Here is an 18,625-nt window from a genome sequence, read left to right as displayed (position 1 = left end):
ATGCCGACAGGTCCTTGCACAAAGATTTGGGAATCTGAAGAGAGGTCCTCATTATTGTCTACAGGATGAGCTCTGCCTAGCTCAGAAAGTACTGGAGAAGCAGGTGGCACCAGGGAAAGATCTAATCCTGGTGACCCGGTTGATATCAGTATCAACAGGTACTCCCCATTGAGAGGGGAGACTTCGGCTCTTCTGAGACAAACAAGTCTCTTGAATACCTAAATTCTTGTGGTATCAGGTGGATTTGTGCTGAGAATGAGGAATGTTCCACAATCTGTACCAGGTTGAGACCTGCTTTGATGGGTCCTGTCTAGCAGAAGTCATTGGTACCAAAGATGACGACTCCTTTGGACGCACAAGGGACCCTGGATCACTTGTCTAGAAACCAAAGGCAGCACAGGATGGCCTGTCGGTACAGCGCTTCTGGAAGCAGAGAATGTATTGTCTCTCCTAATGCGTTCATGCTTAGGTGGTACTGAGTATAGCTTTGATACCAATGTATGGTTGTTACTGTGGCTCTTTGAAGGGCTCTGAGTCTTAGAAGACTTCCCAGTATTACCAGAGCCTGGAGCCTCAGCAGTATTCAGTCCGGGACCTGAGGTCTCTGACAGTCAATTTCTGAAGACACTGGGGCTTTTTTGAAATAGGCTCTTCATGAGGAGAACTAGAACTCCTCTTTTGAAGTGCCTATTTGGTACCCTCCAACATCTTTCCCTGAAAAGGTGTGGGGAAATCTGGTGCAGAAGCTGATGAGGCACTACGCTCAAAGGCTGATGTACAGGGGAGTATCGTGGCCTGGATCCGAAGATGGGAGTGCTCCATCGTAGAGGAGCTTGAATTTAATCTCCTGTTTTTTTTCTAGCTTTGATCTTAAAGTTAAATAGGTATTGTGCTTTTGAGGGATATGACTGTACCCCAAACAGTAATTGTACTGGCAATGTCCAGCACTCAGTGGGACAGATTCCTGAGATATGAGACTGTACTTGAATCCCAGAGATCCTGGCATACTCTGGCGACAAGGCAAAAAACCCCACAGGGAACCCCTCAGGCGGGGAGAAGGAGAAGCACTGAAAAAAGCTCGCCTCAAATGAAGCAAAGAAATTATAAAATACAACTTGTAGAAGTGAATAATTACACGAAATTAAAAATTAGATGATCCTAAAGCAAGCTTAGGGCAATGCTAGAAGCAGGCATGCTAGACACTCTCTCAGGCTGAGGGAGGTTTGCCACACAGCTCTACTCAGAGTTGGGACAGGGAACGAGGATGTCTGGAGTTCATGCATGGGCTTAACAGGCACTGCTACTGAAAACCTCCAATCAAAGATGCAAGGGATGCATGCACACCTGAAGTGGAGTGCCTATAGGGACACTACTCGAAGAAGAAAAAAAAAGTTACCAGTTCAGTCTGTTCAAGCTGGTATAGCAACTACAGTTCATGCTAACACTGCAATGTGGAAGATTTGTTTTTGAAAATTTAGTGTACCATTCTGGTATATTTCTGTACTTCAATTTATTTTACTTTTAAGTTTAGGGTATAGGTTATGATAAAGTTTCAGGTACGAGTTCAAAACAGAAAAGCACTCTAACAAAGCAGTTTCTTTACCTGCAGTTTCCGTGCCATAGCTACCACCTCATGATCAGCAGGGTTGTATTTGTAACAATTGGAAAACATCAATCGGACATCTGCTGCAAATTCCTGAGCATCTCTGTATTCCCGGTTCTCCAGTTTAGACTAGAAGGGAAAACAAAACTCCACTATCAACAGAGCAAGCAAAACAAGTTACTGAATGGACAAGAAATATCTTGGATCTATGGCAGCCATAGAGTTCTGGGCTTCCACCTAATCTCCATCTATATCTAACCTTTGCCAAATGGAGCATTGCTTTGGAAACTTGCCAGAAACCTGAGATCTGCACTGGATTTACATAAAATGGAGCACATTACAGCCATCCTGAACTATAACATGGAGGTGCATCCAAAAGACGACTACAGAAATAGCATACAATGCAGCTAAACTGCTGAGACCAAAATGGAACATTGTATGCTGGAGCTGGTATTCCTTCATAGAACATCCATCCATAATAACGGGCAGCTGCAAGCTACATGGGAGAACGCGACTGCCCACATCTGGCAGACACTTTCACTGACTACCAATTCAAAGGACAGTATGAAGGAACTAATCCACTAGATTACTGGTCCCCATGCCCATGAACATCATTACCAATCACAGTGCAGGGTTTTGTTTCAACAACAATGCGCTAAAACTTCACACACACACCTGAAATTATTTTTTAAACAAACAAGTTTTTAATCTTTGTATCACTTTCTTATAAGAGAAATCCCAAACTGTCAGTAGCAGTTAAAGACATCCCGCAAGTCGGGTCAGTCCAGGATAGCAGTGACAGTTTGAGGAATTAGAAATTGGGACCACAGGATAATCCCTCCTTCAGGTCAGCAGGAACTTGGAAGCATTCAAGAAGGCAACATGCTTGGCATTTTTCTGTCAGACACAGGGAACCACATCCAACTGGCTGTGGCAATGTAGGATTTTTGAGAGTAGTGTGGGAACAAATCCCCCAAGGATCTAAGGATGAATCTTATTCCCACCCCCGGGGAAGAGATAGAGCTTGATTAAAGAAACAAAGCAGTTGAACTGTGCAGGCTTAGTCAGTCCAGAGTGAGACTGTCGGGCATTACAAAAACACAAGCCTTAAAATAAACTCCCTGCACAGCAACCTCATTTTATTATGAAGTGAATGTAGTGGTGTGAAGCCCTGATGTGTGCAGATCTCAATTTATCGACAGTTGTCCACACCATCTCATTATATACCTCAATTTTTGTCTGAAGGAGCCAGAGGTGAGGATAGTTCTGTCTCCATGGCTCATTCAATCCTTTGCCTCTCTGCTGTGCCTGCCAACAACAAGGCCAAAAGTGATGGTGTTTTTTTGAGAGGTGGACACCTGACCATCAGCAACTGGAACAAGACCCACCAATGCATTTCATATAAACATAAAACTGTTGTCATGGGCAATGATTTTTGCTCACAACCAACTTGAACTAAATTTCAACCAGTGACCTGGAATAAAGAACTTTGTTATCCCATTACCAATGCTTCAGCCATCCAGATCCTCTCTGTACTTGTGGTTTTTCAGAATTTCCTAGCTGTTTTTTTTTTTTTTTTTTGGTTAGATTTGGAGAATACTACAGAATGTGCAAAGTTATTATGCATATTCAGAAAAAGGGGCGATTGTACCAGCTCAATCTTCAGCACAGTTTTTAATTATTCAATTGAAGAAAAAAAACTATACTCCTTCATTCACTTCATTCTGGCAAAGTTCTAGAGTAATCTCAATATGGGGGTGGGGGAGAGAGAAATTTGTCTCTTTCTTCTGCTTGAAGTATTTTAAAAAAGAAACCTGGGTTGTGTGAATATTAGGGCTCAGAGTTAAATTGATACAACCAAAGAATTCTGCAGTTTAAAGCTATGTCCATGATGAGGTTATAAAATGACAGTGCTCCAAACAATGAATTGACATTTTCAGCAGAGATATGGACTGCTTTCCAATTACTTCTCTTGGATAAGTAACTCCCAAATACTCCATGAGAGGGAGCTAGCTGTGTCCTCACAGCAGAAGGCTTCGATTTAGATGCTCTGGAAACATAGTCCTTTACATTAAGCAGAACATTTCCTTTAAAGGTGAATAGCCAATGTGGTGGTGGTTTTTCTTTTTTTTTGTTTTTTAAAGAAAATTCCCCTACTACAGCAATCTGTACTGATTGATTGAGCCCATTATCTTGGCTAAGGGTATTCAGTGTAGGCTGGCCATAGTAGAGGACATTTACTTTTTAAAAATGCACAGGCAATTTTTTTTTTTTTTTTTAAGACCCATTCTGGAAAGGACTGTCTTCTTTTCAGGACCTGTCACTTAAAGAGTAGCACACTATGGACAGATGAGAGACTCCACCTACCAGAATTCTCAGGTTACACAGAATGAATGGTTAATTGATTTCAGACAGAGTCCCAGAGAAGAATCCTTTCTTTTGCAACACACACATTTTTGGTGGATATCTACAACACACCATGTTAAGCATGCAGCTGCACACGTACGCCCATATACAGGAGTTGGCATGTCAAACAGACTGCATTTCCCCAGGGAAGCTATTCCTCCTGCACAGTCAATTTTTTTTTTTTTTTTTGGCTATGTGAAACTGAGCTTACTTTGATTGTGCTCAGATCCATGGGATGTTTAATGATATCACAATAATCATGCAGTCCCAGTGCTTCCACGTCCACAGGTTTGTAGAAGGGCCATGCGTAGGCAGCATGCTTCTTGGCAAACATCTCTTTGATGATGCCACTGCAATACTTTAACTGCTCAGACACTTTGTTACTGTTACTCTTTTCTACCACATGCTGCTGAGAGTCCGGAACATCCTTCTTTGGAGGTTTCACTGGCCGGCTGCTTTCCCTTCGGGGGCCCATCTTGGCAGACTTGGGTTCAGTGGGCAGCGAGGAGGATTCGTGGATTGCATCTATTGTTGTTGGCGTTGTGGTGTCTGCTTTCCTCTTCACTCCTTTTTTTGTCTGTAAAACAACAAATACAACAGCATTATAATATTTTATTTAGTCTTGTGCTCTTTTGTTACTATTGTATTCACAGGATCCACCTCTGGTTGTATATTAAAGTCTAACCACTAAGTACTCAGGTGAGATAGGACTAAAAAGTTAAAAAGCTTTCTATAAATATGCATGCTGGAAGCAGTTTGTACTGAGCCCTCTAGAAAATGTGAAACTACAAATTATCTTTATTATATTAGCAAAGGTCAAGAGGATGGTTAAATGAGTACACCTCTACCCCGAAATAACGCTGTCCTCGGGAGCCAAAAAAAATCTTACTGCGTTATAGGTGAAACCGCATTATATCGAACTCGCTTTGATCCGCCGGAGCACGCAGCCCCGCCCCCCAGTAGCGCTGCTTTACCGCGTTATATCCGAATTCGTGTTATATCGGGGTAGAGGTGTATTCAAAATCTTTTACTTAAGAACCATGTTAGGGTCAAGTAAACCTCTTAGGATTCATTTCTACAGCTTGTGCGGTGTTTACAGAAGCCCAGATCTTGGATTATTTTGGCTGAGTTGCTTGATGGGATTTTCAGAAGTACCTAAGGCAATCAGGTGACAACTCCCACTGAAGGGTCATATAACTTGGGTACCTAACTCTGTCAAGAACTTCTGTGGCTGTCAGGTGCCATTTACAAAAGTGCCATGTCTCAGGAGAAAGGAAGTGGCAATCTTACTGATGCAATGATATAAAAGGCATTGCTCAAAATAAGAAATATTAGTTAGCAGGATCTGATCTGCTGAAGATGTATGCCAAAATTTTCAAAAGCAACTAGTGATTCAGGTACTCAACTTGAGACATAATAAAGGAGCCCAATTTTATTGGGTGGGAACTCAGCTCTTTTTGAATAGTAAATTTAAAGAATGTTATGTTGCACATCCAAAAATTGAGGCACCCAAAATTACTAGTCACTTTTGGATAGCTTAGCCACAGTGACACAGCTTTTCAAGCCAGATGGCTTTCTTTTCCTTGAAAAGCCTCAAAAAAACCACTATTAACCCCAGTACACAAGGCTGCTGGCTAAATGTTTAGTGGAAATTGTGATGGGCAAATACTGTTCTACTCAATGACTTTGCTACAGTCAACAATCTATGGAAAACAGATTCTACTTTTAATGGATAAGGACAAGTGAGGCAGGGTCTTAGTGGTTAGAGAAGAGGACTGAGAATCAGAACTCCTGGACCCTAATCATCAATCTATGGTTCTGCCCTTGACCTGCTGTATGACCTTGGACAAGTACTAGGTCTACACTACAGCGGGGGTCCGACCTAAGATACGCAACTTCAGCTACGTGAATACCGTAGCTGAAGTTGCGTATTTTAGGTCGGCTTAGCTAGCGGTGAGGACGCGGGAAAGTCGACCGCTGCAACGCTGCCGCGCTGCCGCCGACTCCGCTGCCGCCTCCTGCCGAGGTGGATTTCCGGAGTCGACGGCAGAGCGATCAGGGATTGATTTTACCGCGTCTTCACTAGACGCGGTAAGCCGATCCCCGATAAACCGATTGCTACCCGCCGGATCGGCGGGTAGTGAAGACAAAGCCTCCTCAGGTGGGATTTTCGAAGACAAATGAGGAGTTAGGAGCCTAACTCTCCTAAGTGCTCTTGAAAATCCCACCCTTCACTTCTGTGTGTCTCAGTCCCATCCCTCCAATCAGTAAAAATCTGTAAAGCAATTTTAAACCCTAAGATGAAAGGGATTTCACAGTGAATGTTTTAAAATAGTCATCCAATAAAAATCTTCTCTCTTCTAGAGAGAAAATTGAACACAAAGAATCCTGACTCATTAACTCCACAGAGTCCCTGTTTACTCACCTTCACAGGCTATGCAGCTGTTGGGATAACAGGTGGGTGTGCCTGAATGGGCTGGGGAGTGGGGGTTGGGGGAACAGAAGGTGGGGGAGGAGGGGGAGGAGGTGCAGGTGGTTGAGGAGGCACCACTGTCATTACTGGAGGCTGGACAATAAGGTCAGGGGTCACAGAAGGAAAGGAATGAGTTGTTTGCACAGACTGAAGATTCTGTTGTGGGGCCTGCGTCTGAGCTGGGGATGATGCTTGAGTTACGTTTTGTACCGTAGATGCTCCTGGCTTGGGTGTAACTGTCAAAAAATGAAGGAATAAAGAAGGGCCACACTTAATGCTTCAAACGTACTCATTTTGATCAGGCAACAAATGCACATTTCATAATGGTCATTATTATTTTTTAAATAGTGGTGCTTGGGTAACAATACTTTAGCGCATCCTTCCCGAGTAATCAAATTCAGGACATCTGAAGAAGTGAGGTTCTTACCCACGAAAGCTTATGCTCCCAATACTTCTGTTAGTCTTAAAGGTGCCACAGGACCCTCTGTTGCTTTTTACAGATTCAGACTAACACGGCTACCCCTCTGATACTTGAAATTCAGGACAGATACTAATCAAATTTTTCATGGTCCATTTTAAGTAGAATCAGGTCCAAAGACACACTGCCCTCAGAGGGGTCCCCATCAGAGCCAGGTGAGAGTCTATTCTCCTTCCCCTGCCTGCTTAGCTTTTTCTGGCCATTCACCTGGCTACAGTTCCCAGTTACCAGGCTTGTGGTACCGCACTGGGCAGAACTTCCTTCAGAAGCAGTCAATACCCATCAATGAACAACAGCCATTGCTATTCAGTGGCAATAAGCAGCCACGTCAACACATCTGCAACAGTCTCAGAGAAAGATCATCCATCTGCCCGCTAGCAGGAACTCCCAGGAGGCAACTTTTAACGTGAAATGCAACAAGAACCTCAGATACCTGTGCAAAAGCCAGATACCTGTGAACACAGGGTTTCCACATTAAAGGATGGGAAAGGCATTTTGAAAGTCATGCCCCTAAGTAATTGAGGAATTCCACCATACTTGGTGGCACCTTAAAGACTAACAGATTTATCTGGGCATAAGATTTCGTGGGTAAAAAACCCACTTCTTTTTGCACTTCTTCTGGGTTTCTTACCCACGAAAGCTTATGCCCAAATAAATCTGTTAGTTTTTAAGGTGTCACTGGACTCCTTGTTGTTTTTGTGGATACAGACTAACACAGTTACCCCTCTGATACTTGGTACCATACCTGGTGTTAACCAGAAGCACTGCCTCCTTTTGATAGTGTTTGCAGGGTGACGTTTGCCAGCACAGTAATCTCATGCTAGGAGGCAGTACTTCTGAGAAAGACACCCACCCATTGCAGGCCAGCAGGCATTACAAGAGTACCCTCCTAGCAGACATCAGATATATTTCACTGTGTCTGTTTAGCAACAGTTCTATTTTTATATATGCAAATTGCAGGAAAAGGAGCACCTATCATTCTAGACAGGGACTTCCTGACATTTTAACTTACATACTATTTGGAACATCCATTCGCCCAATCACTAACAAAACCTAATCATGAGCAAAAAATGACTGATTTTTAGCTTGCAGAAGTTCTAACTAGGATAGCAACCTGAAATTAAGAGATCACAGTGTAGGCCAGCAAATACAGTAGAACTTCAGAGTTATGAACACACCAGTCACCCACACATCCCATTTGGAACTGGAAGCACGCAATCAGGCAGTAGCAGAGACCAAAAAAAGAAAGGCAAATACAGTAAAGCACTGTGTTAAACGTAAACTACCAAAAAAGGGAAAGTTTAAAAAAAGATTTGACAAAGGTAAGGAAACTGTTTCTCTGTTTCTTTCATTTAAATTAAGATGGTTAAAAACAGCATTTTTCTTCTGCATAATAAAGTTTCAAAACTGTATTAACTCAATGCTCAGTTGTAAACTTTTGAAAGAACCACCATAATGCTTTGTTCAGAGTTCCGAACCACCTCCATTCCCGAGGTGTTCATAACTCTGAAGTTCTACTGTATCTATATTTTGGCTGCCATTTCCCAGTATTGCTCTTTCAGCAAAGCACTGGAAACTCTTTAGCAGGACATGCAGCAGCATGTGCATGACTTCAGTAAGCAGGGATGTGTCCACAGATTCAATTTATTGAGGAAAAAAGCTGTGGCCAAATTTAGTCACTTATAAATTATAGCTACAATTTCAACACAAAACCGTGGCATTGTGTAACAGTTAAGATGTCTCAAGTACAACCACCACTAACCCAACCATTCTTCTTATTGGATGCGGAGCTTGGCAAACCAATTTACAGCGGCCTCATCACTGAAACGCAAAGCCCTCAGACTAAAAAGCTAGGAAAAGCAGTGGAAAGGCCGAAGGGTAGTACTCTGTATTGAAAATGCTGTTTCCCTAGGCTGAATCTCAGGAATCTTCTGAGTGGCGGGTGAATGGTAATATGAAAATAAGCGTTCTGGAGGTCGGGGGCCAAAAGCCAGTGTTCTTTCTCTAACCACAATAATTCTGACATTAGAGTCACCACTTTGAAATGTTGTGTTCTCATAAATTTGTTGAGTTTTTGTAAATCCAGGATGGGTTTCCACCTGCCAGTCTTTTTCTGAGTTAGAACGTAATGGGAATAAAAACCTCTCCCCGTGTTCTGATGGTACAGGTTCTATGGCACCTAATTGTATGAAGTGGTTTATTTCCTGTTACAACAGGTGCTCGTGAGAGGGGTCCCTGAAGAGGGACGGGGAAGAGGGGTGGGATAGAAATAAAAAGAGGATGGAGTAGCACTTCTGGATAACCTCTACAACTCATTTGTCTGTCATGATGGTGTTCCAGACTGGGTAGCATGGTGACAGATGGTCTCCAAATGGGTGGGGCACCATATCTGGTTTCGGAATCAGAGTGTGGTGGTCTCGTGCCCTCGATCACACCTTCAAAATGATTGTCTGGAGGTGGATGGTTGAGACGTCAAAGGTTGATCTTGGTTCTGCCGACGTCTGTTCCATTTTTGTTTATGCCATTGATTGTACTGTCTTTGTGGTCGGAAGTATGGCAGAGACCGGAATCTCTGGTTGTAAAACCTACTGTTTCTTATTTGCAGATATAAAGATATCCAGGGCTTTTAAGGTCACCCTCGGGTGCGTAGAGAGACACCGGTTTTGTCTGTGAATAATTTTTGATCTTCAAAGGGCAAGTCCTCAACAGTTGCTTGGACCTCCCTTGGGAACCCAGAAAGATGGAGCCAGGATGCATGGTGCATGACCATAGATGTAGCAATGGACCATGCTGCTGTGTCTGCAGAGTCAAGAGAGGCCTGTAGAGCCATCCTGGCGATGAGATACCCCTCAGAAATGTTTGCCTTATATTGCTCTTTTTTGTCATCAGGCAAACTTTCAATAAATTCTGACATTTTAGCAAACAGACTGTGTGTGTATTTTGCCAGTAGGGCCGCAAAATCAGCTATGTGGAACTGGAGTGTAGCGGAGGAGTAGGCTTTCCATTCGAAGAGATCTAGCCTTTTCTAATCCTTATTATATGGGGTCGTTCTGGACTGGTGTTGTTTTCCCCTTTGGTTGACCGTACCCACCACCAGAGAGTTTGGTGCGGGGTGAGTGAATAAAAACTCAGCGCCTTTTGCTGTCATGTAATACTGTTTATCAGACCGCTTACACAAGGGAGGGGCTGTAGAAGGTGTCTGCTAGGTTATTTTTACAGGCTCCCTGATAGCATCATGAATTGGCAGGGCTATCTTTGCTGCTGGGGATGCCTGGAGTATGTCCGTGAGCTTGTGTTAAGTCTCTGGTAGTTGTGCTTTTGAAGAGGTCTTGAAAAGATATAAAATCATCCCCTGTAGTTTGGGGGAAGGGGGGGAGGAGGAGAGAAGAATGAGATGTGAGTGGGCAGCAAAGTGTCACCTTCAGTTGTGTCCTCAGGCTCCTGGGTCTCTTCCTCTTGTGTCTCTGAGAGTGCTGGGACAGTTGGCAAAGAGGACCATGCTACTATGGACCTAGACGGGATAGGGGGCCTGAGGTTTTGGGCCCTATACATTACCCGTGGATCCCAGTATGGCCAGTTTGGTGGGAATGGTATAGAGGCAGTGCCCATGGTTGACCATACCAGCCCTGCATGTCTGTAGATGTTTAGTGATGAAGTGTATATTACTGCCTCATCCTCTTCTTCCTCATCATTGGAGATAGGAGGGGCTGATCCACAGGGAGTGGTTAACAGGCTTGGTCCTGGTCTAGATGGGGTAATGTCCGTACCAAGTAGAGGAGATTCAAGTGTTGAGGTCACTTTCAGGTCCACACGCCCAATTGCTGCGGAACTGTGACACTCGGTGCCAGGGACGTGCACTGACCAGGAATAAGAGTTGAAGCTGTCGGTGCAGATGACAGAGCTGTGCTTCATAGGTACAGCAGATGGCGCCATTGTACTGCTTGGTGCAGAGGTTTTCTTCTGCTGCGTAGGTGCCAAGCTGGGAGGCTTGACTTTACTGTGTGAACCTCTATTAGAGCTTGCCCACATAGGGTCTTTAGCTCCTCGGAAAGTCTCAGTACCGGACGTTCCCGGTGCGCTCTTGGTGCCATCAATACCGGGGCAGATTTTTCATTTGGAGATCACTTTCTTTTAGGCAATTCTCGGTGTGGGGATGAGTGTGGCTTTTTGGTATCCTTTCTAGAAGCAGGCTCCTTAGCAGCCGCTGTTGAAGCAGACCCCGTCAGATGCTGCCGCCCGTTGGCCAGGAAGCGTCCTGGACTCGGGCTTGGAGGCCAGTCTGAGGGATTTCTTCATCATAAGGAGCTTCAATTGAAGATCCCTGGCCTTCCTTGTCCAGGCTGTCAGTTTTCTGCAGTGCAGACACTTTTGGGTAATGTGTGTCTTGCCGAGGCAGGGGGGACACTGTGCATAGCCGTTAGAGACCAGTATGGAAAGTCTGCAAATCAGGCAGTGTTTAAAGCCAGGTGCGCTGGGCAGGCTTGAGAGAACAAGTCCTTGGAAAGAAAAACAGGGTTTATCCCTGTTTCTCCATTCCCCTCCCGCCCTTTTTCTTTTAAGGCAATAGCTGAGTACCTGACAAGGGAGGCAGGGGTAAAAGAGGAAAGGTGAAAAATATAATTTTTTTAAAATGAAAAAGTAAAATATTAAATATGAAGGGCAAGGGGATGGGGCAGCTAACTACAACTAAGCTAACACTATCAGGAACAACTATGAACTATTAAGCTTATTTGAGGTAAAAGAGGGTGCTGCTGGTCACTCCGACTCAAGCCAAAAGTGGTAGAGAAGGAACTGGGGGGTTGGCTGCACACCACTAATGTAACCGCTTGGCAGGGCGCGAGATGGCTACACCGTGTGCATGGCCCAACCAAGCACTGCTACCACAAATCTCTGATTAAAAGCACATGGCATCAAGACACCTAAAGCGGAACACCCACAGGGACACTTCTAGAAGAAGAATATATGCTTTCAAAACTTCTGCTGGCTACATTTGGGATTCTGGTAATATAAGACTCAATCTACACACTGGAGAACTTCATGCTGTGGAACACACACACACACACACACACACTCTCTCCCTCCCCCTCCTCCTCTCTCTCCCCCTCTTTTACAGTCTGCCTCTCTCCCTACCTGAATTCTACAGGTTGGTCTCTAAAGTGTCCTGTTACAGCTTTAGTTTTTTAATCTCAACCAAAAACATTAATTTATAAAACAAAGTCCATTCTTCATAATCACAAACTTAGAACAGTGAGAATTGTGCTGTGGCTTATCCCAGACACCAGCAGCTAACTGAACATATCCAGATTGCAGGAAGGATTCGTACACTACAAGATGCAGGTCAAAGAGATGCTCAGTTCTTGAGGCTTCTGGCAGATTCCACTCCTCGTGGCTATTCCTGACACACCCACTAGTACTGGGCACAGTTTACTAGGCTAATGAGAGGCTTATTTGAAGGTACATTTCCCCAGAGGGCACACCCACTCTAATACTGAATTGATATCAGGGAACCCTGAAGTGATGCCAACACACTAATGTCACAAATATGACATTATAACTTCACTGCAAGATCAAGCAGAGGGTGAGCTAGTGAACATTATCCTATTGGAAACTTAAATACAGAAGACAGCTGTCCAAGAACACTCTGTTTGCAGAAAGGTTCTTCCTCAACACCTGCAGTAAGCTTCCCATCCTCCACAGCTTATCACATGAACTATCTTATTTATCAGTTAAACCAAAGACTAGTGACTATACAGTGAAGTCATTGTTAAATCTGCTTATAAAGATGATAGAAACCAGTAAGCCATTTTCTCCACTAGGATCCTATACTACTGGTGTTAGAAGAGTAACCTTTCAGCAAGGTGGTGGTCAAACCCACAAAGATGCTAATTAAAACCTATTTTCAAATACAACATACAAGAGATGTAAAAAAACATTTGTTGAGCAAGAGCTTTGGGCCTGAACTAAACCAGTGCAGAGCAATGTTTTATGGAACACTAGTCTACTTTCTATGGAGAGAGGGGGCTGTATAGCTTGGATGGCCTTCATCCCAGGAGAACGGGAACCAATCTTCTAGGGGACAGACTGGCTAGACTAGACAGGTGGGCATTAAACTAACAAAAGGGGAGGATGAAAACAGGGAACAAATGATGTTGAAAACAAAAGGAATCAAGGAACAAAGGGATGTGAAGAGAAGAAATGCTATAATTGCCTATACATTAATGCCAGGAGCCTGGATAATAAAAAAGTAGAAATGGAATTGCTCATTTACAAGTGTATCATCTCACTTGTTCATATCACTAAAACCCAGTGGGAAAATTAGCATGATTGGAATGTTAAAACTAATGGTTATAAGTAGCTATTTAGGAAAGACTAAGCCCAGGTCTACACTAGTGGGGGGGTCGACCTAAGATACGCAACTTCAGCTACACGAATAGCGTAGCTGAAGTCGGTGTATCTTAGGTTGACCTACCTGGCTGTGTGGACGGCGGTGAGTTGACCGCTCCCGCTCCCCCGTCAACTCCGCTTCCATCTCTCGCGAGCTGGAGTTCCGGAGTCGATGGGGAGCGTGATCGGGGATTGATTTTATCGCGTCTTCACTACCCGATCCGGCGGGTAGTGAAGACCTGCCCTAAGTGGACAAAAGGGGGTGGAGATTGGCATTCTGTCAAAACCAGCACTGCCTGCTTCCGAGTTACTGAGAAGTCAAAAGCAAGTGATCTTGAAAGCTTATGGAACAATGTTCTCTAACAGATTAAGGCACAAGATGGGGTATTAGCTGGTGGCTGTTACAGACCACCAAATCACAATGGAGAACAGGATGGCTGTATCCTTAAAAGACCTACCTATAACTTGGGGAGGACTTCAATTTGAATGACATGCTCGAGGGTCTCATGCTGCCAGTATTAAAACATCCTCAGAATTTTTAAAACTATAAATGACAATTTCCTAACTCAAAAAATGATGCATCCAATATGGGGAAAAATCTATAGCAGACCTCACCTTGACAAATGAAGAATTAGTCACAGAACTAAAATATTCAGAGATGCAAGTGATTATGATTTGATTGCATTTGTTAATAATGTCCAAGCCAGTAATATGGATAAGTAATGTTTTAAAAGGCTAATTTCACAAAGATGAAGATAACTCAGTCAAATCAGCTGGAAGAAAGAATTTACACACAAAAATGTGAATGATAATTGGGAACTGTGTAAGAACTTTTAACTAAATGCTCAAAAAGTCACAACTGAGAAAGATGGTTAACAATTGAGAACACTGAATAAAAGACCAGCCAAGCCAAGGGGAAGTGAAAGCAACTATAAAAATAATTCTCATACACACACACATATATATACATACATACACACACACACACACACACACACACACACACAGACACACACACAGATCGATCTCTCCATGAAAACAAATGAAAAGAGGGGAAGTTGATTGCAATATATATAAATTAGAAGGTAGAAAATATAGAAAATTGATAAGGGAAGCAAAAGTATACAGAGAAATCTATGGTCAGCAGAGTTAAGAATAAAAAGTTTTTACATTATATTAAGAACAAAAGGAATCATAACAATGCTATTAGTCCATTACTTGATGGAAATGGTAGAGTTGTCAATAATAATATGGCAGAATCATAGATTCACAGAATATCAGGGTTGGAAGGGACCTCAGGAGGTCATGTAGTCCAACCCCCTGCTCAAAGCAGGACCAATCCCCAACTAAATCATCCCAGCCAGGGCTTTGTCAAGCCTGACCTTAAAAACCTCTAAGGAAGGAGATTCCACCACCTCCCTAGGTAACCCATTCCAGTGCTTTACCACCCTACTAGTGAAAAAGTTTTTCCTAAGATCCAACCTAAACCTCCCCCACTGTAATTTGAGACCATTACTCCTTGTTCTGTCATCTGGTACCACTGAGAACAGTCTAGATCCATCCTCTTTGGAACCCCCTTTCAGGTACTTGAAAGCAGCTATCAAATCCCCCCTCATTCTTCTCTTCTGGAGACTAAACAATCCCAGTTCCCTCAGCCTCTCCTCATAAGTCATGTGCTCCAGCCTCCTAATCATTTTTGTTGCCCTCCGCTGGACTCTTTCCAATTTTTCCCACAGCCTTCTTGTAGCGTGGGGCCCAAAATTGGACACAGTACTCCAGATGAGGCCTCACCAATGTTGAATAGAGGGGAATGATCACATCCCTTGATCTGCTGGCAATGCCCCTACTTATACAGCCCAAAATGCCGTTAGCCTTCTTGGCAATAAAGGCACACTGTTGACTCATATCCAGCTTCTCAGCCACTGTAACCCCTAGGTCCTTTTCTGCAGAACTGCTGCTTAGCCATTCAGTCCCTAGTCTGTAGCAGTGCATGGGATTCTTCCGTCCTAAGTGCAGGACTCTGCACTTGTCCTTGTTGAACCTCATCAAATTTCTTTTGGCCCAATCCTCTAATTTGTCTAGGTCCCTCTGTATCCTATCCCTACCCTCCAATGTCTCTACCACTCCTCCCAGTTTAGTGTCATCTGCAAACTTGCTGAGGGTGCAGTCCATACCATCCTCCAGATCATTAATGAAGATACTGAACAAAACCAGCCCCAGGACCGACCCTTGGGGCACTCCGCTTGATACCGGCTGCCAACTAGACATGGAGCCATTGATCACTACACGTTGAGCCCGACGATCTAGCCAGCTTTCTATCCACCTTACAGTCCATTCATCCCACCCATACTACTTTAACTTGCTGGCAAGAATACCGTGTCATTTATTTCTGTTCTGCTTTTGGGAAAGAGCCAGATGAATTCACAACATAAGATGATGATGAAACACTTTCCATTCCAACAGTAACTAAGAAGCACATTAAACAGCAGCTACTGAAGTCAGACATTTTTAAAATCAGCAGCTCTGGGTAACTTGCCTCCAAGGGTTTTAAAAGAGCAAGCTGAGGAGCTTGCTGCACTCAACATGATTTTCAATAAGTCTTGGAATAGTGGAGAAGTTACAGAGGAAAGAAACCAAGCTAAGGTTGTGCCAGTATTTAGAAAGGATACACAGGATGACTCAAGTAACTATAGGCCTCTCCGACTGACACTGAGCCTGGGCAAAATAATGGAGCAGCTGCTACGGGACTTGATTAATAAAGAATTAAAGGAGGGTAATGCCAATTAGACATGATTCATATAAAAAAGATCTTGTCAAACTAACTTGATTTTTTAAATTTAAAAGTATGATATTATATTGCCTCAGACTTTGGCACTGTTGCAACTGCTATTGGAATACTATATCCAGTTCTGGTGTCCACAATTCCAGGACGTTGAAAAATTTGGAGAGGTTAAATAGGTAAAGGCTCAAGGAGCTCAATTTATTTAACTCAGCCCTGGTCTACACTGGGTGTGGGGGGAAATCGATCTAAGTGAATAAGGTAGCTGAAGTCAACATACTTAGATCTACCATTGGAACATCTTACCAAGGGCTGTTGTTGAGTCTCTCTGGAAATTTTTAAATCAAGGTTGGATTGGTCTTATTCAAATCTGAATTAATGTAGAGATGTCCTATGTCCTGCAATATACAGGAGGTCAGTCCTAGATCACAATGGCCCTTCCAGCCTTAAGACTATGAATCTATGAACCAAGCTCCAAAAAACCTAAATTATTAAAAATGTGTAGGCTTGAGATGTAAGCACACAATACAAATATCGAACGTAAGTTTACATGCATAGTTTTACTGATTGTAATTTTAAATATCCTTCAATGTGATGTAGTTCACCTTTAAATAAACAAAGTATAAAGCATTCAGGCTGAAAACCCCACCATGCAAAGATCCACACAAAGCCAATGCATCAGTTTAGCCCTCAAAATAGAGCATGAGTGATAATTCAGTGGGGCACATGCCTTGTGTAAGCTGTCTACACAAAGCTGAATTTATCTTCAGTGAAGAGCATTTCATCTCAAAGGTAGCAGAAACACTTTTTCAAATGATGGCAGATTATTACAAAATGCAATAAAAATATGTTGTATATACATAACCTTGGAAAACCCACCCAGTAGATAGATCTATCAAAATTAAAAGCTGTCACCAATATGGATGCCTCTTAGGTGCAAAAACGACTTCAGTGCTTTATTCTGCTTGTTGCTCCTGTTTTCAGATGCTTTTTGCATTAGGAGCATGGTTACATCTAAACCTTAATATTCTTGAAGGGTTATGTAGGTGTCACCAAAACAAACATGCAAGTAACGTTAGACTTTTGAGAATCAGTTTCCCTTCAGTTACTAATCCTTTCCTAATTACAGTAGAACCTGCTATTTGCCATGATGACTTAATTAACCAAATTAGCTGTTACATGAAAACACAGTAAAACTCAGGGAAATGGTATAATACAACATACTCTGCTTGTTTGACTACTGTAATTTACTTTTATGGGCCTTCACAATGTACTGATAGTATATTTAGTAAATATAATGAAGTGACAGTAATAAGATTTCACTCCTATAATCCTCATCTTTTAAACTTCACTGAAAAGTAAGGAGAGAACCATTTACTTGTGCTAATTATAATGTGTACATATTAGTATGGTTCTACTGCATAAGCAGGGTGCCCAAAGGCAAACATGGTCAAGGGAGTTCTAAAATGTGGCCCATATCCATTCGCTGTCAACAGCTCAGATATCCAATGTAGATAAGCAGCTGAAATTAAGATTAAGCACTGTATGTTGTGATTTGTAGTTTGACAATTACATGAGGGTGGCTGTTAATTTTTTGCTATTTTATTCAAATTGCATGGACCCTGCAACCAGTGGGCACTAGAGGGTACCCCTGAACAATAACAAGGACTGAACTCAAGAGTGGTCAGTAAAGTACTTTACCTGCTTCCTTCCTCCCACGTCCTCTTCCTTTTGCCTGGACTATTACAATTTCAGTTTCTTCCTCAGTCATTTCAGAGATTTTCTGCAGAAAAAGCTTTTCTAGAGCTTCTGCCATTAAGACTATGTCATCCCCTGGCTGGATTAACGATAGATAAAATAAATTAGGCCTGGCACACACTTTCGAAGCAAGGTTTGCATGAGATTGTAACCTAGAAAATTAATGCCACATTTAGGATTTTGCTCCGTCTTTTTCTCCCTTTAATATTGAGTTTAGTCATAACCAAGATTGAAAATGCAACAAAACCATTTCCGTACAGACATCATACATCTTTCACCCACCTATCCTATCCTGCACTCTAATACAGCGATCCCCAAACTTTTGAGGATCACATCCCCCTTACCTCGTGTCTTCCCCCCACCCCCCAGTACCTCCCTGAACCGGGGCTGGGAGTGGGGATGCGGCATGGGGGAGACACGGACAGCGATAAGGGGGACTCAGGGTGGGGCAGGAGCAGAGCCGCAGCTGGGCTGGGATGGGGGCTGGCATCCAGGCCCACGGTCGGGTGTGGCTCCACTCCAGGCCTTGCCCCCAGCCTCAGCCTCGGAATGGAGCTGGGGCCACCGGCCAAGGCTGGGGATGGGGCCAGGCACACATGTGGGGCTGGGAACTGGGGATGCAGCTAGGGGGCGGAGCAGAGCAGAGCTGGGGACAGTTAGGGGCTGGATGGCACTCCCTCCCTGTCCCCGTGGGGGCTGGCCCAGGCCCCGCCCTGCCCCCCCAGACAGTCATCCACACCCCTT

The 18,625-nt window shown here is 43.4% G+C and overlaps 1 protein-coding gene across 1 annotated transcript in view; it reads right to left on the bottom strand.

The window, feature by feature from the left end:
• LOC135891978 (bromodomain-containing protein 4-like) overlaps positions 1-4,625 on the bottom strand; it is a gene marked incomplete at its 5' end in the record, with an annotated part of 84,241 nt that extends 79,616 nt beyond the window's left edge. The window contains 3 exons of the mRNA XM_065419659.1: positions 1,604-1,732; positions 2,831-2,911; positions 4,221-4,625. Coding sequence (XP_065275731.1) covers positions 1,604-1,732; positions 2,831-2,911; positions 4,221-4,625 — 615 coding nt within the window. The remainder of the gene's footprint in view (positions 1-1,603; positions 1,733-2,830; positions 2,912-4,220) is intronic.
• Positions 4,626-18,625: the final 14,000 nt, after the last annotated feature.

Source organism: Emys orbicularis, chromosome 19 (assembly GCF_028017835.1).
Source record: "Emys orbicularis isolate rEmyOrb1 chromosome 19, rEmyOrb1.hap1, whole genome shotgun sequence".
NCBI classification, from domain to species: domain Eukaryota; kingdom Metazoa; phylum Chordata; order Testudines; family Emydidae; genus Emys; species Emys orbicularis.
This window is presented reverse-complemented; position numbering and strand designations above follow the sequence as displayed.